This window comes from Eleginops maclovinus, chromosome 6, assembly GCF_036324505.1.
Source record: "Eleginops maclovinus isolate JMC-PN-2008 ecotype Puerto Natales chromosome 6, JC_Emac_rtc_rv5, whole genome shotgun sequence".
Classification (NCBI taxonomy): domain Eukaryota; kingdom Metazoa; phylum Chordata; class Actinopteri; order Perciformes; family Eleginopidae; genus Eleginops; species Eleginops maclovinus.
The window spans coordinates 5,269,485-5,292,523 of NC_086354.1; the positions used below are offsets into that span (position 1 = coordinate 5,269,485).

At 42.0% G+C, this 23,039-nt stretch overlaps 3 protein-coding genes across 4 annotated transcripts; 2 read left to right on the plus strand and 1 right to left on the minus strand.

Annotated features, from left to right (window-relative positions):
* Positions 1–2,438: 2,438 nt before the first annotated feature.
* LOC134866591 (adhesive plaque matrix protein-like) lies at positions 2,439–8,486 on the plus strand. Its single transcript, XM_063886820.1, has 7 exons — positions 2,439–2,725; positions 2,884–3,045; positions 3,140–3,261; positions 3,335–3,500; positions 4,127–4,242; positions 4,317–7,905; positions 7,998–8,486. The coding sequence occupies exons 1-7, from the start codon at positions 2,470–2,472 to the stop codon at positions 8,045–8,047; spliced, it is 4,461 nt and encodes a 1,486-aa protein (XP_063742890.1). The 5' UTR covers positions 2,439–2,469; the 3' UTR covers positions 8,048–8,486.
* Positions 8,487–8,876: 390 nt separating this feature from the next.
* Positions 8,877–11,498, minus strand: ahsg2 (alpha-2-HS-glycoprotein 2). The gene is made up of 7 exons (XM_063886821.1): positions 11,175–11,498; positions 10,502–10,612; positions 10,284–10,365; positions 10,020–10,174; positions 9,775–9,870; positions 9,597–9,668; positions 8,877–9,490 (listed from the first exon to the last, which is right to left on the minus strand). The coding sequence occupies exons 1-7, from the start codon at positions 11,370–11,372 to the stop codon at positions 9,083–9,085; spliced, it is 1,122 nt and encodes a 373-aa protein (XP_063742891.1). The 5' UTR covers positions 11,373–11,498; the 3' UTR covers positions 8,877–9,082.
* A 1,560-nt stretch (positions 11,499–13,058) lies between these two features.
* On the plus strand, positions 13,059–23,019 carry LOC134866511 (sentrin-specific protease 5-like). 2 transcript variants are annotated; one of them, XM_063886721.1, is made up of 10 exons: positions 13,060–13,255; positions 15,811–16,776; positions 16,874–16,979; positions 19,059–19,206; positions 19,293–19,340; positions 20,289–20,366; positions 20,455–20,592; positions 20,683–20,766; positions 20,900–20,950; positions 22,438–23,019. In XM_063886721.1, the coding sequence occupies exons 2-10, from the start codon at positions 16,038–16,040 to the stop codon at positions 22,552–22,554; spliced, it is 1,509 nt and encodes a 502-aa protein (XP_063742791.1). In that variant the 5' UTR covers positions 13,060–13,255; positions 15,811–16,037; the 3' UTR covers positions 22,555–23,019. The 2 variants fall into 2 exon arrangements, with proteins under 2 accessions (XP_063742792.1, XP_063742791.1); XM_063886722.1 differs by lacking the exons at positions 20,900–20,950; positions 22,438–23,019 and having other exon boundaries at positions 13,059–13,255; positions 20,656–20,766.
* Positions 23,020–23,039: the final 20 nt, after the last annotated feature.

Genomic DNA, 23,039 nt, shown 5'->3' on the forward strand with positions numbered 1-23,039 from the left:
GTAATATCAGAATCTAGAGACTACATTTCTTGATCAAACCAAAGGGAAGTTGTTATGGTGACTCGAAGGTACATACAGTTTTTTTACTGTTAGTTCTTTTTATTTTCCATATTAGTACAGTGACTGTTCGGACCAAGCTAATTTGGAGCAGATGTCGAGAAATTCCTGAATGATATGTCTCATGGATGTACAGATTGTTCTTGTACCCAGCATTTTGTTTAACAGGTAAGGGTTCCTCTCGATACGCTGTCAGAGGCGTTCATACAGAGGAACATACGAGGCTGGGCCCCTCACTAGAGGTGAGGTATATTGCCTCATATGTTAAGTTATAAGTTAGCTAAATCAATCAAATGAGGGTCAATGATGCTTGATACTTGAATATGCTTTAAGAAAACAAACAGCATACATCACAGCACTCTGTAGGGTTTCATTTATTTAGTTACAAAAGGGTAAGCAGCTCATTCCTTAAAACAGGATCCTCAGATTGCTTATAATAAGGGGAAATATGCAGGGTATATTTCAAGCTTGTTATTGAAATAAGTTATTGTGCTTTTTTTTTATCAGCTAAGATTTGTTACAAAGTGTTCTCAACTTGAATTGACTGGATGTATTTTAAAAGTTGGCTTATTGATACATGGATACTACTGTGACATACACTGCCTGGCCCAAAAAAAAGGTCACACTCTAATATTCGTTGGACCGCCTTTAGCTTTGATTACAGCATTCATTCGCTGTGGGATCGTTTCCACAAGCTTCTGCAATGTCACAACATTTATTTCTGTCTTGCATTCATTTTTCGCCAAGATCTTGTATTGATGACGGGAGATTCGGACCACTGCGCAAAGTCTTCTCCAGCACATCCCAAAGACTCTCAATCGGGTTCAGGTCTGGACTCTGTGGGGGCCAATCGGGGCCCGATGGATCCTGGCATTGTCATCTTGGAACATGCCGTGCCATCAGAGAAGAAAAATCCATTGATGGAATAACCTGGTCCTTCAGTATATTCAGGTAGTCAGCTGACCTCATTCTTTGGGCACGTTGCTGAACCTAGACCAGACCAACTGCAGCAACCCCAGATCATAGCACTGCCCCCACAGGCTTGTGACCTTTTTTTGGGCCGGCAGTGTTTATGTTAACATGTATATTTAAGAAGTTCAAGATAAGAAAACTACAAATTTCAGTTGGCTTTCTTCCATTATACTTTTAGAATATGCTGAAAGCCGATTCAAATGGACCACGTACTGCAGTCGTTCTGAAGAGCAACACTGAACTACCCTGTATCATACACATTTCAGAGTGAGGAGCAGTGGTGGAGTGCAAATAAGTACATTTACTCAAATACTTTAGTTTAGTACTATTTTGAAATGCTTAAACTTGACTTTATTTCCATTTTATGCTACATTTGCTTCTACTCTACATTTTGGAGGCAAACATTAGATTTTTACTCCAATACATTCCTTAAACACTCATAGTTATCTACTTTGTACATGACAGGATATGCTGAAATAATAATATGCAATACTGTCTTACTAATCCAACCTGTCTTTCATAAAGTAACAAAAATTGGCTTAACATTTACAAACTACAATATTACAAAGTGTGCTTTTGGTGATCAAACTGAATAATACTGTGAAAAAAGAGTCAACATGCATACTAAGTACTTTTCCTTTGGATCATTGAAGTATATTTAGCTAAAAACACTTCTACTTAAGTAACATTTTGAACGTATAAATGTTTCTTTTAGTATATTTAAACCATAGTATTTCTAATAGAAGTGTATCAGTGGACACACACAGACAAAGACTTCATTTAAGTATCTCACACTATTATATCTGAATCTGCCTGCTATGTCATGCATAGTTTGAAATGCATTTTCCCAGAGTTATGTATTTGTTCTACTCATAAGTTAAGATTCCACAAGTATTAAATTAAAGTTGTGTAGGTCTGATCAATGTTTGGCTGAAAAAGCATGTTTGTGAGAGCTGGCCCAATTATGGCCTTTTAGGGTTATAAACCCATACATGACACACGGATATTTCCTACATTTTAGCCTGTCCATTTTTTTTTTACTTTTTAGTTTGCTATGACATATTTTTGCTAGTAGTGACAGTGACAAACTGTTCTCTACAATCTCAAGGAAAAGCTAAACACATATAGGCTTAAACTGAAATCAACAAACGAAAAATTCTGAACACAATGATAGACAAGCATAAAAAACATGCCTGTAAAATAAGCTTCAAAAGAAGAACAATTTAATGTGTATCTTTGTTATTTCTCCACTGCCAAACACTACATGTCAGTAGGGTGTTCAGGCCCCACCCTTAATTGCTGGATTGGCAACACCTGCTGTGGTCAGGTGTGTAATTAGTCCTAATCAGGAGCAACTGTGTTAAATTCTAGCTGCAGACGAGGGAGCAACCATACTGCTGAAGCACTCTGCCAGTGTGCAGTGCATTTTCCTGTGCTCCAATGGCAAGTCAAGACAGCAGGGACAGTAAGATTTTACTATGTTTAGGACTTTTACTGGTTGCTGGTTCATTTAGCCATTGTGCAAGACTGACAAAGCTTAAAGCATTGGATAAACTAAGAGGAAACTCTACAACTAGCAGTGGACAAGCTAAAGTAAGTGAACAGCACCATGGAAGACTCTTAATTGGGCTATTTTCTCGGGAAGGAGTCACAAAGAACCTTCTGGATGTTGATGCAGATTACCAAGATGACATGGGTATGTTGCTGCAATTCTTACAACAGTCCTGCGTGTGACTACAAAAGTTGTTAATCATTTTTTAAATACTAAATCCAATGCATTTCTTTTATTTACTTTTACTTGTGAACATTGCTATCTGGACAGTTTAATAACTGTGCAAATGCTATTTTTCGAAGGTTGGGGTGAAGGCTATTCAAAGCCTAACGCAGAGCGAGACAGTGTGGCAGTGGATCGACTTCTTAAACTGGAACCAAAGGTTGAATGTACAGGCAACTCCATGAGGCTTGAAGTCCAAGATGCTGCTTCTACCCCTGGATCTCTATTCTTTGTGGACAGGGGTATGTTTAACTTGTGGAAAAATGCATTTACAGCTATATCTTATACTGTACACGATACTTTTAAAATTCCTCTTTCTGTCAACTGTATTCTCAGGAAGTCGCCTGTCTCCACTGCCTTTGTCGAAATTGCCACCAAGCTGCGGTTACACCATCAAATCATCACGGAGAGATTTGGTCTTAGTAGCCCCTTACGATGGTTGCTTCGTCGCTCTAGAGGTGGGATACTCAATGTTGAAGCACTGCACATTTGAACCATGTACACATGCAACACTTCCCTTTCTGGTTTTAGGAGGACTGCTACGTTCTCCCATTGCGTTGGTGTGGGTTACCAGTGAGGATGTCATGCCCTATAATGAAGCAGTCATCACCTGACCCTCCGATGGTCACCTGCCATGATCAGGGCATGGTCGTGAAAACAAGTTGGATGGTCCCTGTTGCTAAAATTGGTGTGAAAGGTATGTTTTGCCCTTGTCATTCAATATTTGTATCTTAATGTTGAAGATAAATGTCAACGGATGCCTACATCAATTTGATTGTTAGGACCCATGTAAAGTGCATCATTGCAGCCATTATTTAGGGGAACACCTGTGTTCATGATATTCCATGTCTGCAATGATTTAACTCTGCACATGGCAGGCTCTAGTTTAACTTGTCCAGGCAGTCTGTGACATACTTAGTTTGTAACTAGTCTTCAGTATGCATTCGATTGGCTCATTACCTCTGAAATGCATGGCGTCCACTCATGGCCTGGTATTTGGAATTCAACTATTGCTAGTTAAGCAAATGCAAACTTAATTAAAAAGTAAATGGAATTATTTTAAAGTTAAAAACAATTCGCAGTTACGAGTTTTTTTTTCAGACCAAACATCAACATTTTCCATTTGGTCTATCTTTTTAGCCTTGAGTGATGGGACTGACATTACATTTATTTTTGTTGTCTGTTAGGCGTTTCATCTCAAAATAGTACTGATATTACAGAAATGGCATTTAACTACGAGTGAAGAAGATGTCTTCCCTTTGACCAAATGTGTTTATTATTATTTTTATATATAATGACTGAGTATAACTTATTACTTTTCAGTGAATGGTAACTGGGAGCCATTGATTAAAGCATCAGCCAGATGTGGGTTCAGTGTAGTCTTGCATCCTGAAGGTGTGGTCATCTCTGTTCACTATGCACCCTGTCTGGACAGCAAGGTATGGGAGAATTTTTATTTTATTTGTTCCTCTTTAAAAAAAACTTGACTAACCAGTTGATCGTATTGTTTCAGGATGGCATGTACACCCTTAACTTGGCTGGTGAAGGAGAAATTCACATCTCCTGTCCTTCATTGTCACCAGCACTAATGAAAAACATAACACAATTAAATCCATCTCAATCAGCTGTTCCAAAGATTCCTGAGAAACCAGACCAAGGGCCAGAAGATATCAAGGGAATTAAGTTACCTCAACCTACAACTACTCCAAAGCCATCCCCAAAAACCATCCCTTTTGTAGCACCATCTGCGATCCAGCCAGAGACCCAAGTACAACAGCTGTTCTACCCATCCTTCTCCTACTATCCACAGCCTGAAAAGCCCACCACTGCCCCAGAACCTGAATATCCTCAGGGCCCAGTACAGCAGCCCTTTTACCCTTTGCCCTACTACCCTCAGCTGAAGCCCTTCTACCCATTCCCCTACGACCCTCAGCCAAAGCCTGAAAAGCCTGCCACTGCCCCGGAAACAGAGAAAACAACCACAGGGCCTGAAAAGCCAACTGCAGCTCCCAAACCCCCCCAGCCAGACACTCCTCAGAGCCAAGTACAATGGCCCTCCTATCCAGAACCTCCTAAGCCTGATGCCCCGCAGGGCCAAGTACAGCATCCTTTCTATCCATTTCCCTACTACCCTCAGCCAGGGTCTGAAAAGCCAACTACTACTCAGGAATCTGAGAAGCCAACTAAAGCTTCCAAACCTCCACAGCCTGACACCCCTCAGGGTCAAGTACAGTGGCCCTCCTACCCATTCCCCTACTACCCTGAAGCCCCGCAAGGCCAAGTACAGCAGCCTTTCTACCCATTCCCCTACTACCCTCAGCCAGGGCCTGAAAAGCCAACCAGTTCCCCAGAACCCAAGAAGCCAACTGCAGCTCCCAAACCTCCACGGCCTGACACCCCTCAGGGCCAAGTACAATGGCCCTACTACCCTCAGCCAAGGCCTGAAAAGCCAACCAGTGCCCCAGAACCTGAGAAGCCAACTGCAGCTCCCAAACCTTCACAACCTGAAGCCCCGCAGGGACAAGTACAGAAGCCCTTTTACCCATTCCCCTACTACCCTCAGCCAGAGCCTGGAAAGCCAACTACTTCAGGGCCTGAAAAGCCAACTGCAGCTCCCAAACCTCCACAGCCAGACACTCCTCAGGGCCAAGTACAATGGCCCTCCTATCCAGAACCTCCTAAGCCTGATACCCCGCAGGGCCAAGTACAGCATCCTTTCTACCCATTCCCCTACTACCCTCAGCCAAGGCCTGAAAAGCCAACCAGTGCCCCAGAACCTGAGAAGCCAACTGCAGCTCCCAAACCTTCACAGCCTGAAGCCCCACAGGGCCAAGTACAGCAGCCCTTTTACCCATTCCCCTACTACCCTCAGCCAGAGCCTGGAAAGCCAACTACCTCAGGGCCTGAAAAGCCAACTGCAGTTCCCAAACCTCCACAGCCAGACACTCCTCAGAGCCAAGTACAATGGCCCTCCTATCCAGAACCTCCTAAGCCTGATACACCGCAGGGCCAAGTACAGCATCCTTTCTACCCATTCCCCTACTACCCTCAGCCAGGGCCTGAAAAGCCAACCAGTTCCCCAGAACCTGAGAAGCCAACTGCAGCTCCCAAACCTTCACAGCCTGAAGCCCCGCAGGGCCAAGTACAGCAGCCCTTTTACCCATTCCCCTACTACCCTCAGCCAGGGCCTGAAAAGCCAACCAGTGCACCAGAACCTGAGAAGCCAACTGCAGCTCCCAAACCTTCACAGCCTGAAGCCCCGCAGGGACAAGTACAGCAGCCCTTTTACCCATTCCCCTACTACCCTCAGCCAGAGCCTGGAAAGCCAACTACCTCAGGGCCTGAAAAGCCAACTGCAGCTCCCAAACCTCCACAGCCAGACATTCCTCAGAGCCAAGTACAATGGCCCTCCTATCCAGAACCTCCTAAGCCTGAAACCCCGCAGGGCCAAGTACAGCATCCTTTCTACCCATTCCCCTACTACCCTCAGCCAGGGCCTGAAAAGCCAACCAGTGCACCAGAACCTGAGAAGCCAAGTGCAGCTCCCAAACCTTCACAGCCTGAAGCCCCACAGGGACAAGTACAGCAGCCCTTTTACCCATTCCCCTACTACCCTCAGCCAGAGCCTGGAAAGCCAACTACCTCAGGGCCTGAAAAGCCAACTGCAGCTCCCAAACCTCCACAGCCAGGCATTCCTCAGAGCCAAGTACAATGGCCCTCCTATCCAGAACCTCCTAAGCCTGAAGCCCCGCAGGGCCAAGTACAGCATCCTTTCTACCCATTCCCCTACTACCCTCAGCCAGGGCCTGAAAAGCCAACCAGTGCACCAGAACCTGAGAAGCCAAGTGCAGCTCCCAAACCTTCACAGCCTGAAGCCCCACAGGGACAAGTACAGCAGCCCTTTTACCCATTCCCCTACTACCCTCAGCCAGAGCCTGGAAAGCCAACTACCCCAGGGCCTGAAAAGTCAACTGCAGCTCCCAGACCTCAATTGCCAGAAGCCCCTCAGGGCCAAGTGCAACAACCCTTCTACCCTTTCCCCTACTACCCTCAGCCAGAGCCTGAAAAGGCAACTGATGCTCCTAAACAACTCATAAACTCACCGCTAGTCACTTTAACCCCTGCTACCAACTTGCAGCAACCACAACAGGTCATAACTGGCACCAGTGTAAACTCCCAAGAAACTGCTATACTACAATCTAGTAATGGTGCTGTAACCCCTCAAGCTCACTCACCAGGCCTTCTATACAGGCCACCTGCATACTGTCGTCAGTTCTGCCCATCAGGACTTCCTAACTGCTGTCCCCAAATAGCTTTTCATCAACATCTCCATCAAATAGTCCCTGCTGGACTTGGCAGTCCAGATTCACCTTCATTCCATTCAGGACTGCCTTTCGTTCCTCAGGTGGCATATTCTGGTTTCAGCAATGGCTTGGGATTTGCCCCACTTCCTCCAAAGCCAACTGAAACGACAACAATTCAACATGCCACCACAACATCCTTGCCTATACCTCAATTTCGACTTCAAAAGCATCCACTAGATGACAGCCCTGCTGCAAAACGTGATAATGTAATCAACCCAACAAATCCTGAATGGTCAGTTTATCCTTATAGTGTACCAGGATCACCTTATCCTAATTTGCCACAAGGCCAATTGCCATTTAAATACAATGTGCCTTCTAAACCACAGGCTTCAGGTAATGAACCAGTTAATCAAATGCTGCAATATAAACCCAGGGGCATGAGTTATCCATCAGAGCCTAATTACATGTCGCATTTTGGCCAATACCTGCAACATAAAGCCAAGCGGCAAAATGTTCTTCCGGCCAAGGAACTACAGTCATCAAACAAAAAAGCCAGACTTTCTGAAGGTCCAATGCATCCTGAACCCGATCATCTTCTGGTCCCTTACTACATACTTCAAGATGCTCAAGCACAGACTTATGACAAATCAAGGGCCTCTGGCAACACCTCTCAGCCATATATGACTCGCTCAAAGAAATTCATTGAACATGAGCAGACTGTGCACTCTTCTGAACCAAAGAGTTATGTGCTTTTACAGCATGGCCCACCAGGAAGGGAGTCTGATGAGAAACCAAAAGGTAACCCCTTTTTTCTTTTACACTCTAAATGGTTGTGAATGATTCATTTTAAAATGTTTTTACATTCTGACTAATGTGTGCCTCTCTTGCAGGACTGAAACAACTGCTTCAGATAAGGGGTGGACAAGGAAGCAGAAATTAGTCCTTTAAAGTGAATAAATAATTAAAATGGAATATCTTAAGGGGAATTCAACTTTGTCTGAGGGTTGTTCTGTTCTTTTTGGTCAGTGATTTGTAAAGTGTGAGTGGGAAAATTATCAAAAGCAGAATATTTTACTCGTGTTCTGTTGCATGGGCAGTCATTGACACCTTTTTTTTTTATTTGCAAGGTTTCAAGCAGAAAGCTTATCCCTGGAACTTGTTGCCCTATCTGCTATTCAGAATCAAAAGGTGCATTGAACTTGTCTTATTTTGCCTTGCCATGAACTGCTACTTCCTGAGCATTGACCCATTTCTGTAAACAGACTTACTAGAATTGCCCTGTTCGACAATATTGACTTGAAGTACAACACTAATCACCTTTTTACCAAGGTGTAAAAGTTGGCATAAAATATTTTCAACTGGAATCTTCCTGTTTTGAACATGTGACTATACCTTTTTGTTTTTTGAAGACCAGTATACCATATTTAAAGTAATTCAAACCAATGAACTACCCCTCAAAATGTGTGTGGGTGTTAACAAGCTGTGGGGAAAAGCTGGAACTGAATGTTGAACAGGCCAATTTCAGATTTTAGTTGACTTGGGAAATGTCAGTGGGTTCACGGGGATGTCGTTGGCATAGTCAACAAACTTGGCAAAAAACATTTTATTTCACAATCACCCTTTAAATATGTGGCATGACGGATATCAGTGTGTCCTCATCAAACCTATAAATTACCTTGGGTGAACTATTGAATGCTTCTAGCAAATGTAGCGCAGCAGAAATGTTTCATTACATTTAAAGGTCGAATGGTGATCAAATAGAACAAAGCTTTGACTTGGGAAATTTTATTCAGCATCGAATACAAGTCTTCATACATTTTGGGACATTATGCAATGAATTTGTTTTACTCTAATGAATTATGTGTAGATGTATTGGTGTTTCATCTACCAACCATAGAACATGAATTAGTCATAAACAATTTTAGTGTCAGTGTGGCTGACGGAAGCAAGTATAGAGTCTGTAGGACCTGAACTCTTAAAAGAATCGTTTCCTTCCTGGGCACACTGGCACAACAGCAATGGGGTCAACCACTGCGGGGGCCGGTACAACAGGTACAATGGGTACATCTCTCTTCTTCACAACAACAGGGACCTCAGCACTGTTTGAGGAGTCTGAGCCAGCGTCAGCAGGTGCAGTGGAGTTGGCCACTCCAGGGGCTACAGGCACAACTTCGTCTGACTCTGTAGATTCTGCAGACAGGAGGCCACTTAGCTCAGGGTTATGGAGAGTAGTCAGTTTGTGGTACCTCAGACCAAGCTTGGGTGACAGGCTGCCTGTGTGTACATGGACCATCGGTGGAAGTGCAGGAGCTACAGCTGAAGTGCTGTTGGTAACTGCTACAGTGCTGTTGACATCTACCACGTTGGCATCTATAACAGGCATCTGAAAACAGTATTTGCATCAACTTTAGCTTAGAAAAGGACTATACTGTTGAGTAAACAGTTTTTGGCCATAAAAAATGATTTGGAGAACTTAAATACACTGTTACCATAGTTAAAAACATCTGGCAGTTCACTGAGTGAGCGATGCTAGAACCTTTGGCGGTACAAATACCACGGGCCTGGTGGAGAAAAGAAAATCTTTAACGGAATTTTGTTAATTCCAAGCTGTTTTAAGGGGTGCTTTAGTAACCAGAGTTCAAAGAGTTCTATGCGTTGTTTACTTACAGCCATGGCGTCATTCAGGGGCACGCAGGGGTCCTCAGTGCAGTTAGCTTCAACAACAACATATTCTGCCAAATACACTAGCCCACCAGACACAACCTTAAACAAGGTATTGAGAAGTATTACTGTACTAGCCCACCAGACACAACCTTAAATAAGGTATTGAGAAGTATTACTGTACTGATACACAAATTAAAACATCCATTAAATCTTAAGGGGGGAAAATAACTGTACATGATTGGACCTACCTGTGATGACATCCTTCCAACCTCAAAAACAGCGTACGTTACATTTTCATTGAAATTGTTGAAGGAAGCCAGAGATTTGTGGACAAAGTCCAGTGCGGTAGTATCATTTAGGGGAAGGAGGGTAGAACATCCCAAGCAAATGTCCTCAGTAGATTCTATAAGTCATTAAAGAAAGATTTTTCTGTGTATGGGTGACATGTTTGGGCATCTCCTGAATGTATGTGGGTGTCACAAGGTTGATAGTGTGATCAAGAAATGTTTTACCTTCTGTTTTACACTTGAATGCTGTGACAGTCAAAACTCCACCAACCCTCTTCAGCACCACATCACAGTCTCCTTCTACTGCCTGGTAGGAGACAAAGATTCAGTCTACATGGCAGAGCAGGCTATCGGTATTTCACAGCCTTATACTATCTTAACCATGACATTTGGTTGAATTAATTTAGCTTAAATATGAAAGCTTCTGTGTAGTTATGCCTCACCGTCATCATTTTAGGCCTCACGGTGCAGTTCACAAGAGGTGTGGGATCCAGGACATGGCAGTCTGTCTCCAGCAGTTCAACTTCCAACTTGTATGTTTTGTCTCCATCAGGCTTTGGAAGGAAAAAAAACGAATATTATTTGTTTAAAGTTATTTATGGGCCAGGGAGGGCTTTCATTGATAAAAGCAGTGTTGAAAGAGGGGGACACAGAGATAGAGACATTGCCTTATTGTTCCCACAGCCAGAGTCGAGCTCCCATACTGGGCATGGTATTCCGCGTATGGGCATAAAAAGAATAGAGCATAGTTGAATTGTACATTTTGCACTGTTTAGGTGGGGGGGACAAATTATGAAAAGAATGGCAGTCATTAAAGGTATACTCACCATAATGTGTACTTCGTAGTTAATGTTTCACTTTATCTTGATTATGCACTTTCCCATGGAATTTTACTACCTGCTTTTAAGCATAACTATCTGTATAGATATTTTTGCACCTGCTGATTTACACACACTCTGCACCTACTGACTTATACAAAAACTACACCTGCTGACTCACTCTAAACCCGCTGACTTACAAACTGTACACCTGCTGATTAATGCAAGCTTGAAACCTGCTGACTTACACACACTCTAAGCTTCCTGACTTGCACACAATCTCCACCTGCTGACTTACCTTAGTATAAATCTTGATGTCCTCGATTCTGTTCAGTGCAAACTTGTAGCCTTGAGTGTGCTCGGCGTTGAGGTAATCCTGAGCCACCAGAGCAGCTTCCTCTGCCTCAGGGGAGTCGCACTGAGGTCGCTCTATATTGGTCTGAGCCCAAACCCCTAACAGTAGCCCCAGGACCAGAGTGACACCAAGGGTATTCATTTTTATTTGAGAGATGCAATCAAGAAATATCAGAGCAGTCGTGAAGATGAGGATTAGAAGGAGAGAAGAAGCTTGTGTAGCCTGCAGAGTATATATCCTGTACTTAAATCGGAAAACAGAGCCAAGTTAAACACCATGATCTTTCCTCCTGACTCCTGCGTCACACGTGGATCGTCCACTGTTTTAGGATCGGTGCCAAAACAAATGAAAGCTGCCAAAGTCTGCCCGGGTCGTGCATGTCTGAGTTCAAGTCATTCATGGTTCATTATGGAGAGACATGTAGAAACATTGCACACTATCTGGGATTTCCATTTGCAGGCTGCACAGATTCAACACCAATGTTTTGTGAATCAAATATCATATGAAATGTTCGAAGAGATTCATGTTCAGACTTATTGTGTAACCAGCAGTCAGCAAGGACTCAATGACTTGTTCAATGACCACAAGAGGAACATAGTTGAGGGACGCTTGCTGCCACCACCCACATATTTGCTCTGTGTTGGGACGTTTGCACAAGGGGTCTACACTCTAGGATAGACAAAGCTGGTTGGGTGTAGCTGCTCCAAGGATGTATTCATCCACATCCTATGCAAGCCTTGGACTTTGGGCTTATACATTTTGAAAAGATAGTTCGGATGTTTTGGAATGGGGTTGTGTGAGGTACTTATCGATAGACAGTGTATTACCTACAAATGGCTGCTGGCACGGCCCCAGTTTTAAAAAACAGACAGAAGTTACGACAGGTCAACCCCGATTAAGCAAGAAAAACCAACTGGAGTTATGAAGGGAGAAACTCTGAGTTGCATGCTGGGTCAGGTTAAAAGGAACCAAGAAATGTAACAGTTTTATTAGGAACATTCCAATTTCCAAGGGTAGAAGAAAGAACAAGGAATAGGGGAATGGAGGCCTTAGAGTTCACCAGATCCATTGCGGTTAGAGTTCCCCCTTTTTCCAGAAATAAAGATGGACATGGGTATCCTAGAACAGAAAATGAATGACAAATTATGAAGTAGGAGATAAAACAAGTATGTAACTGAGGAATAGTTAAAACAGTTATCTCCAATGCACACAGATTGTTTGAAGTGCCAACACAAGGGTTTTATATCCATCAGTTCAACATTATCTAAAATGGTTTAAAGGGCATTTGTGTGCTAATCATCTTACAACAAACTACACTAAGAAAGTAAGAGGGTTTCTCCCACTTCAGAAGTGAGTCATACCAAAGAACTGTTAAGAAATTATCAGAAGCAAAGACAAAATCAATACTAGTCTTAGTTTGGATCACACAGGATTAAATGCCACTATGTGTGTACGTGGGAAATGGCAAAGTACCAAGCTGCGAAACTTGAATTGAATAAATTGTGGAACATATCCTTTTTCATTGAAACATATAGAACACAAAGATAACAGTTAAATGACAAATAGGCAATACATGAATCTGCTGTGATTGCTGTGAACAGACTAAGAGCTACCAGGAAGGCATTTTCTACTTGACTCAAGGTTGATGAGAAGAATTACAAAAAAAGGGAAACCATGTAACAGAAAAAATCCATAGGTCAAGTTATAAAATGACATGAAGTTTCACAGTATTGTACAATAGGTGGCGGTAGGTTTGTGAAAGTGTTTTTGATCCGCCAACAAAGCAAGAGAAGAAGAAAAGGAAGCCGTTGATTGGTCGACACTGGAGCGACGCATTGCACACGCGACTATCAATGTGGACTAGATTGTAAACACAGGCTAGAAGTGCGCTGTATGTTTATAGGGTGAAACAGCACATTTTTTGGCGTAAAAATAAAACTGCATCCATTCACCAACAAGTAGCTCTTTACAGACATTAATTCATCCTACTCCAGAGCTTAAGTGAGGCTCATGAGGCAGTAACGGTAAGGCAGCATGTTTAGCTAGTGGCTCGCCATTTGTTGTGTCCGTAAACCTAGCTGTGTTAGCTACTTTAGCAACTGTATTTGCTTTAAGATTCCTCATGTCAAGAACAAACCACACCGGACAGTGAAACCTGTGCCTTGTGTGGTGTCAAATTCTGCAAACGATGTTCCGTAGTAGCTGTATCCAACAATAATAAATGTAGCAGTGCAACTGTATACCAACCTGTAAAGCAAAGATCCTTTATTCCTTCCCTTTTATCAGCAAAAAATGCACTCAAAGGAAAAGTTCTTACAATGCAGCATACTCTCTGTCAGTATTATATATCACATTATATGATTTGATTGATTTGATATACAGCTCCGAAAAAATTAAGAGACCACTCCAAATGTTTCTTAAATCTTTATCTCTACATGTATGGCATATGCCATTCCAGTGTCTGATGAATTCCAACACAGAGAAATGTTGTCATTAGTTTATAGAATACAATAGAATAAAATAAAAAAAGACATTCAACTCAAAGACATACCTATTAATAATAAAACAAGAGAAAAGGATAATGTTAAAGTGGTCTCTCAGTTTTTTCCGGGTCTGTATATGCTGTATGTGTTGGGTAAAGACAGCTACTTAATACATGTGTTGCAGTAAAAAACTACAGTTTTTGCTTCCTTAAAAGCTACAGTATGAAACTGAAATTAGTATATTAGAGTATTTCCAAAGTAACCAGTGGTGTAAGAAAATGGTCATTCACTTGAGGACTGCAGTATTATGTTTTGTGGTACTGTATTTATTTTCAGAAACACTATCAAAGGTTGACCTGCACATGTACCTTTAAACCATGTTTTTCTGACTTTTGGTTCAAATTGCAAAAAAGCACTGCTATGATGTTTTATGTTACTGTGATAGAAACAAATGCAGATCTTACTGTTCATATTTATTATAGTTATTTTATTTTCCACTTTTTAAAGCATTCTTTACTCTTTATATACCATGCCAGCTTGCTTATAGCAACACAATGTATTGTATCATAACCCGTGTCATCATACAAATGTTTTTTGCAAAATTGTTACAAATACAAAGCAGGAAGTAAATTAAGGTAGATAGATTTCACCACTGCCTATGTAAATAATAATAATAATAATAATAATAATAATAATACATTTTATTTAAGGTACCTTTCCTGACACCCAAGACCCCTTAAAATGTGTTAAATATTCTAAGAGTTAAAGCAACTGAACATGATAAAAACCTAAACAGGAGATCATGGAGGAGACAATCAAAGTGGAGACAAATGATGGGGACAGGTTATCCAGAGGGAACCGATGATGGAGAGCAGAGGGTTTTTAGTTGGGATTTGAATGTGGTGATTGCGTCAGACTGTCGGATGTGAGTGTGTGTTTCGATACCGAAACCAAGTCAAGAATTGCGATTTCGATACTTTTTCGGTACTTTTCTTAAAAAAAGGGAAACCGTCCTAAATGTCATTATTGTGCTTTATTTTAAACCTGGAGAAAAAAAAATCTGTCAAACAAAGTACATATAGTAGATGAACTACATTATTCAAAAGTGTACATTAGCTTTGGATAATAACACAAATAAACGGTGTACTCTCATTTCCCCTCTCCCTCTCTCCCTCTCCTGACAGCCAGTCGTATCCGTCTCACGCAGCTCAGTGGTCCAGTAATGAGAGACCCGACAGTGAAGAATAAACATATTTATAACTAGTTTAGCAAGTTCGAGATGTAGCGGGCGGAGCTGCAGCGGTGATCATGTAGAGCTGCGTGTTCTCCGTCAGCAGAGATGTAACCAAAAGATTTCCAAATTTCATTTCTTGTGTCTTTTTTGTCAACAAGCCGAGGCACATCGGCAATAGCACTCACACTTGCAGCCACGCTCTCGTTTTGTCACATGATATGACAGCTAGAGCATGCATGAGAGAGGGGAGGCACTGCAGGCATGACTGCAGGGAGTGGAAGCAGAGCGCTTAACACACACAGGAAATACGGCTCTTATTAAAACAACGTCATTCTTAAAGTACCATGTGAACGGGATGGCTCCGGTGAAAGGCAAGAGACGGAAGCGTTCGGGGTTGGGCAAAAACAATAGCGTTTATTTCTTACGAAATGTGCACACAACAGACAGCTCCGCGGTACTTTCAGGACGGGCTGTGTCGTCTTCCCAGGACCCAGCCTACTGCAAGACAGACCAGAACCAGGTTACCAACATGCTTTATATTAAATGCCTGATTACCTGATTCCGATCAGCTGTCTGGTCTCCGGCCGAGCCACTCCCCTCACCCCAGCAGCCAGCGCTCTAACCACACCCGGCTCCCACATACCAGTACTAATGAAATGGGGGAATCGTTCCGTTTTTAACGGCAGGGTATCGCGATACCTTTCTAGTACCGGTGCACCGTGCAACACTAGTGAGAGCAGTGCAGCTAAAAGCCTTCTACATTACCCAGCCTTTACCTTCATGCATATCGATAAACCTGATCACAAGTCAGAGATAACACATGTGAAACCTTCTATAATAACATGTTCATTCTGTATTGCAGCTGATATTCTACCTGAGACGCTACTGGAAGCACATCTGAGGGAGCTGTCATGGTGTGGATGAGGACTTGAAGTATCAGAAGAGCAGGGATCTCAATCTGAATCCGTCTTGAAGCGACGGTGAACCATGGCTTAGTCAGTACCTCAGCAGTGTTGCATATGACTGGATACCAGCAGCTCCACACACTCGTGTGAACCTCTGTCTTTCAGTCTGATCAATCCCTCCCAGATGCAGCGAACACGCGGCTTGCGGAGCAAAGCAAAATGCCTCAAGAGAAAAAAGGGATTCCTGTCTTTAGTCAAGGGAGTCTCTCATCTTTCCAGACAAGCCAAGAAACACGTGTACTCTAAATTACAGCTCTGGATGTGGAGGAGGCGGAGGGAGAAATGCTGTCTTGGGTTTTTCTTAAAAAAGATAAGAGCTCACAGGATCACCTCCAACCCTTTACTCAGTGTGAAGACACAGCCACAGGAAAACAAAAGCCCAACCGATCACACACCAAAGCTCGAAGAGTCAGTCACATCATCGGCTCTTGGGTGTGATAGTGGAGGTTCAGAGGAAACGGCCAGAAATTGCCTGCTGTCGCTTTGTGAATCTGTCAGTCCTTCAAAAACGTTACAGAACCAAGTCGAGGACCTGAATGTTTCTGAGGGTCACATGAGTCAAACTTTGCTGTCTCAGAAAACAGAAACTTTGGTACAACTCTTTACAGACCCTTTAAAACTTCCTCAACCTATAGAACCTGTGTTGAATACAGACACTGATGCATGTGGGTTGACTACACATTTGAAAAGAGAAAGGACAATGGTTCCTGCTCGAAGGATAGAGGTTGGCGTCCCATCGAGTCCACATCATTTGACTTCTGTGGCTCCAGGTCAGAACCAGTTTCTGACCAGACACACGAATAAAGGCATCAGCAGTAAGTGTTCTCCAACTGACGTCAGACTGCTAGCAAAAGACATCCAAGGTATACCACTTTCATATTTACTTTAATCAATACTTGTAGTTTACATGTTCAGTTTATAGCAGCTTTTTAAGACGACTATGTTTCCCTGTTTCTCTAGAATTTCTTGAGGACTTCTATGGAATATATGGTAGTTTCATCCCGTTACAAAAGAGAGACGTGTTGAGACATCTGAAGAGGAAGTTCAACACGGATTTCAGCGGCAGGTAAAGCTTTGTGAGAAAATCTGAATCTAACTTTCTTAAATGGCTCTGAATCGTTTGATTCTGTCTGCTTGTTGGATGGAAATCTATTGACCTGACAGTAGTACTTTTTGAGTTGCAATATTATTCATTTTTGGCATAATATATTATATACAGCTGCGGAAAAAATGAAGAGACCACTCCAAATAATTCTTAAATCTTTATCTTTACATGTGTGGCAGCCATTCCAGTGTCTGCTGAATTCCAACACAGAGAAAAAATTGTCAGTAGTTTATAGAATACAATAATAATAATTTAACTCAAAGACATACCTATAAATAATAAAACCAGAGAAAATGTTTATGCTGAAGTGGTCTCTTTCAACTCCCTCCAAAGATTTTCTATGGGGTTGAGATCTGGAGACTGGCTAGGCCACTCCAGGACCTTGAAATGCTTCTTACGAAGCCACTCCTTCGTTGCCCTGGCGGTGTGTTTGGGATCATTGTCATGCTGAAAGACCCAGCCACGCTTCATCTTCAGTGCCCTTGCTGATGGAAGGAGGTGTTCACTCAAAATCTCACGATACATGGCCCCATTCATTCTTTCCTTTACACGGATCAGTCGTCCTGGTCCCTTTGCAGAAAAACAGCCCCAAAGCATGATGTTTCCACCCCCATGCTTCACAGTAGGTATGGTGTTCTTTGGATGCAACTCTGCATTCTTTCTCCTCCAAACACGACGAGTTGAGTTTTTACAAAAAAGTTCTAATTTGGTTTCATCTGACCATATGACATTCTCCCAGTCCTCTTCTGGATCATCCAAATGCCCTCTAGCAAACTTCAGACGGGCCTGGACATGTACTGGCTTAAGCAGGGGGACACGTCTGGAACTGCAGGATTTAAGTCCCTGGCGGCGTAGTGTGTTACTGATGGTAGCCTCTGTTACTTTGGTCCCAGCTCTCTGCAGGTCATTCACTAGGTCCCCCCGTGAGGTTCTGGGATTTTTGCTCACCGTTCTTGGGATCATTTTGACCCCACGGGGTGAGATCTTGCGTGGAGCCCCAGATCGAGGGAGATTAGCAGTGGTCTTGTATGTCTTCCATTTTCTAATAATTGCTCCCACAGTTGATTTCTTCACACCAAGCTGCTTACCTATTGCAGATTCAGTTTTCCCAGCCTGGTGCAGGTCTACAATTTAGTCTCTGGTCTCCTTTGACAGCTCTTTGGTCTTGGCCATAGTGGAGTTTGGAGTATGACTGTTTGAGGTTGTGGACAGGTGTCTTTTATACTGATAACGAGTTCAAAAAGGTGCCATTAATACAGGTAACGAGTGGAGGACAGAGGAGCCTCTTAAAGAAGAAGTTACAGGTCTGTGAGAGCCAGAAATCTTGCTTGTTTGTAGGTGACCAAATACTTATTGTACCGAGGAATTTACCAATTAATTCATTAAAAATCCTACAATGTGATTTCCTGGATTTTCTTTCTCATTTTGTCTCTCATAGTTGAGGTATACCTGTGATAAAAATTACAGGCCTCTCTCATCTTTTTAAATGGGAGAACTTGCACAATTGGTGGCTGACTAAATACTTTTTTGCCCCACTGTATCTGCCTGAAGCTTTCATCAGTTGAGTACTCATCCAGTCTTAAGCCACATTCTTCAATATATTTTAAAGTCTTTGCCTGTTATCTATTAGCTTATATCTCCTCTGTTCTGAGTCCACCAGGAAAACCCTTATTATTAACTTAAGTTGAGTTATCAAAGAAACAAGATGGACAAGCGCCTCTCCATGTGTCTGCTGTGTAAACACTGAATTGAGTGTGAAACTTCTTTATTCAGTTTTTTAAACAGTTTTATTAGTTTATTTCAGAAACAATGAGACTTCTATGGATGATTCGTCTCCTGATAAATACCTCCTGAACACTGATGGAATCCTATTCCTAACTGGGACTAGCTGACTTCGATAACCAAACTGTTTTTTGTTAGTATTTTGATTGATAGACCCCTAGTGGCATAGAATTACCTTCTTTGTTACAGGGTCTTTAGAAGTGGAATCTATAACGACTTCTCAGGACCGATTGTATCTTGTTTTTTTTCTCTGTGCAGGAAAAACATAGTCTTCCAAGAAGTGACCAAATACCAAGCTTTAATGTTTAAGAAGCCCGTCCCCTGCTTCCAGGTGCTCTACAAGAAACACACACTGACCCTGGAGGACTTGTCCACACTGGCGGATCAGAACTGGCTCAACGACCAGGTCAGCTTCTCACACACCAACACCTTTTAGAGAAGAGAAAAATGAATGTTCAAGATGACTGTAACTACGTTTTGTCTCCCCTTAAGGTCATGAACATGTATGGAGAGTTGATTATGGAATCTGCGCACCACAAGGTAAATTCTACCTACGTTTTATCCTTTTCTAAATATAATCACCAGCTGGTGACGTTTTTACCTGCCAAGTGTTTTAAAATATGTCCAGTATTAAAATAAGTTATGGTATGATGAATTCATCCAGAAAGTTGGATGAGACGATTGATATGACTCATGTCTGTGCGCTAAATGAAGCTAGCTGCCCATTAGCTTAGCATAAAGATAAGGCTGGCTTGGCTCTGTCCAAATGTAACAATATCTGCCAAGCAGCACCTGTAAAGCTCACCTATTAACAGTTTATATAAAGTTATTTACTATATATAGTTATTGTTTTACTAGGTTAAATTTGGGACTATTTTTTTGGTTGAAATCTGTGTCCACAATATGTTTATCGGCATTTTTTCTTATATTGGAACAAACAAACAAGTACTTCACACTTGCATACACACAAACATGCACACTTTACTTGCACTAGTGCTAAATAACATGCATATAAAGTAAATTAAATCCCCAGAGCTGAACAAAGTCCTTCAGCTTGCCATTAGCGATGTGTCATTCTTTCTAGACCAACACCACCCGAAAGTTCCTTTATCCAAATATCCGGTGTTGGGGCATCAACATTTTTCCAACAAAAAGCGATAGCCCTCCTGGCTTGAAGAAGTCCAAAGTCCAAAAGTTGGTCGTTTTGTAGTTTGTTTGAAGTCCATTGGATATACACAAAGTTTGACGTTCAAAGGGACAAAGCTGTGACTTTTTGAAGGCTTATCATCACCATCAGGAAACCAGTAAATTAAAGGGTCTTTCCTGAAATGCTGTAATGATCCTTTAGTTAGTTAATACTCAGGCCCTTTTCTTATATAGCTTACGCACTTTGCTTGAATCTCTGACGAGAATAAACACACATTATATCCACAGTATTCAATTATTGTAGTTTCCAATTTTATATCGTCTTTTCATCCCAAATCTTAGGTCCATTTCCTCAACAGCTTCTTCCACCGGCAGCTCATGACTAAAGGATATGACGGTGTTAAGAGATGGACGAAGCAGGTGAGGAAAACAACTTTAAAGTCTGCATGATGAAAATATTATGAAACGAAATGAAGATAAATCAGTGGCTTTGATCTCTCTTGCGCAGGTGGAATTGTTTTCAAAGAGCTTGCTTTTGGTGCCCATCCACCTGGAGGTTCACTGGTGTCTGGTGACGGCCGACATCGGCAAAAAAAAGATCTGCCTTTACGACTCTCAGGGCAACTCACTGCAGAAGGTCGCAAGGGTAATCTCATGGTTCTTGTCTAACAATCTTCATAAAAACTCAGTTGCTTATCCTCTTTTAAAGTGTTTCATTATGCTTTGCTTATTTTAGAACATCCTGAAATACTTGATGGTGGAAGCAAGGGAGAGGAAGCAAACTGAGTTTGAAAGTGGTTGGGCTGTGTCGTACGATGAGGTATGTTCCTTTGATGGTGTTAGGTTGTTAATAATGATAATACAAGTACTGATAAACTACAAAAGCTAATCTCATAAATATCCTAAAACCGAGTTGATGTGATGTCTTGTCTCCCCCTGCTGTCCTTTTACAGATAATCCCACAGCAGACCAATGAAAATGACTGCGGAGTTTTTGTATTGGAGGTACGAGCATGCTTTTTAGGCCAAAATAGATAGTGTGGATAGTTTGAAGTTTGGGGTTTTTATCCATAGTAGATGGTGGACGGCACACCCCCACTTTGGAGAAACAGTAAGACCTATCAACAGGAAGCTTTAGTGTAGCGAGAAAACTACGAATGAACAGTAGGCTCATGACTTTGACACGCTCAATTAATAGAATCCTTTCCTGAAGTTATAGCTTTAACGATGTTAAATAACTCATTTGAATCAATAACTTAAAGAAGACCAAATGGTCAACAGGAAATGTCAGCTCACCCTCTGTGACATAGTAATTGATGGCAAATAACAGGTGGACTAAATACAAACAAACCACAGCCATGTGACAAACACCAGAAGTCCAGCCAGTAGTCAGTCAGTAGGGACTTGGACTGGGAATCGTAGGGTCGCTGGTTCAAGTCCCCAAACAGACTTGAAATATGGAAAGTGGACTGCTACTTGGAGAGGTCCCAGTTCACCTCCTAGGCCCTGCTGTGGTGCCCTTGAGCAAGGCACCGGACACCTCCAATCCCCCCTCCCCATTGCTCCCCGGGTGCTGCACAATAGCTCCCCACTGCTCCTAGTACTAGGATGGGTTAAATGCAGAGGACCAATTTCACTGTTTGTGCTCTGCTGTGTGCATGTATGTAGATGATAAAGAGGGTTTCATCCTCCGATTCCAGAAGTGATAAATAAATACAAATGTCAGAAATCTAAAATAACAGCAAAAATTTAAATAATTTCTTCGGACTGAAAAGCATTTTGGATCCTACACTAAGCAATGTCCTGATGTAGAGGGGGCAGCAACAAAAGGTATGTTAGCCACCTAAAATAAATCAAGTGTACACTGTATGGAGAATATTTCACTATATTACTTTGCCTTTAGACAGCTATACCGGCTATTTTCCCGACCAGGAACTGAAGCTATTACGTCTATCTATGCTCTTCTAAGCCACCAAACTCCCATTTCTAAAAACTGTATTTTGACTTTGATAAAACACAGCATTTTGTAGTCTATTGCTGCCTTTATTGGTTTCTTGTTTTGAGTTATTGTGACAAATGGTTAGTTTGGATTCACACAGATCTCACAGTATCCAATCTAACTGACCAATTAAAGCAGCAGTAGACTAGCAGGTCACATATGTTGCTGGTAACTGAAGATATCTTTGATGGATATAACAGCTTCAGTTGCTAGGTGATTGCAGGGTAACGCAGTGAAAATATCCTAAATGTAGCGTACACTCAAACTGATCTATTTTTTTTAATGGGTCTTTCTATTAGTTGGCTAAAGTCTTCTGTGTGGCCCCCAGCCACCACAGTTCATTGCTTTGGTTCCACAGGTTAGGTGGTGACGCTTTCTCCTGACTATGGATAATACAAACCCCCCTCTCCAAAACATCCTAATTATTTATTTGAATATACTACATTACTTTCCTAATTGTGGTATTGAACTCATTTCTAATTCTCCTTCACAGTACTCTAGACGCCTCGCTCTGGAAAAACCTCTCCAGTTTTCACAGAAGGACATACCAAAGATACGCAAGAGGATCTACAAGGAGCTCTGCGACTGTGCGCTCCATGAACAGGGTTGACCACTTTCGTACAGTCGACTCGTGGGTATCACTGATAATATCTGGAAAGGGTAGGAAATAAACAGCCCTCACTTTGGGGGCCGTCCGTTTTACAGCCCTTCAGCGCTGTGATTGTCGTCATGTTTTTATGATTGCTGTATTTATGTGATCAATATTTATGTAGGCATGTTGTTCAAGAAGAAAGGTATTTCAAGTGCTGTTAGACCTTGGATTGGAGTTTACACATATACACTGCACCAACAGAGCCTTAGTGTCGGCCTGTCAGAGGATCTTATCTAATAAAAGTGTGTTTTCTGATTAAGATTCTGTACACTTTATAGTTGTAATGATGCCTCTTTCAGCCGTTAGACACAGATGACTGAATGGAGGATATGTATTTTATTCATTCAAATGTTTGTTGGAATAATAGAAATAAAAGGTTCATAAAGTTTCAAATAAAGCACAATTTTGAAACATTTCACAAAATGTATTTTATTATTTGTACA

Coding starts and splice junctions, on each gene's coding strand:
- LOC134866591 (XM_063886820.1), top strand. CDS start 2,470: ATGGCAAGTCAAGACAGCAGGGACAGTAAGATTTTACTATGTTTAGGA. Junction 3,046..3,139: donor TCTATTCTTTGTGGACAGGG/GTATGTTTAACT, acceptor CTGTATTCTCAG/GAAGTCGCCTGTCTCCACTG. Junction 4,243..4,316: donor CACCCTGTCTGGACAGCAAG/GTATGGGAGAAT, acceptor GTATTGTTTCAG/GATGGCATGTACACCCTTAA.
- ahsg2 (XM_063886821.1), bottom strand. CDS start 11,372: ATGAATACCCTTGGTGTCACTCTGGTCCTGGGGCTACTGTTAGGGGTT. Junction 10,613..11,174: donor ACATCAAGATTTATACTAAG/GTAAGTCAGCAG, acceptor TTCCTTCCAAAG/CCTGATGGAGACAAAACATA. Junction 10,175..10,283: donor ATTCAAGTGTAAAACAGAAG/GTAAAACATTTC, acceptor AATGACTTATAG/AATCTACTGAGGACATTTGC.
- LOC134866511 (XM_063886721.1), top strand. CDS start 16,038: ATGCAGCGAACACGCGGCTTGCGGAGCAAAGCAAAATGCCTCAAGAGA. Junction 16,777..16,873: donor GCTAGCAAAAGACATCCAAG/GTATACCACTTT, acceptor CTGTTTCTCTAG/AATTTCTTGAGGACTTCTAT. Junction 20,951..22,437: donor GCGGAGTTTTTGTATTGGAG/GTACGAGCATGC, acceptor TCTCCTTCACAG/TACTCTAGACGCCTCGCTCT.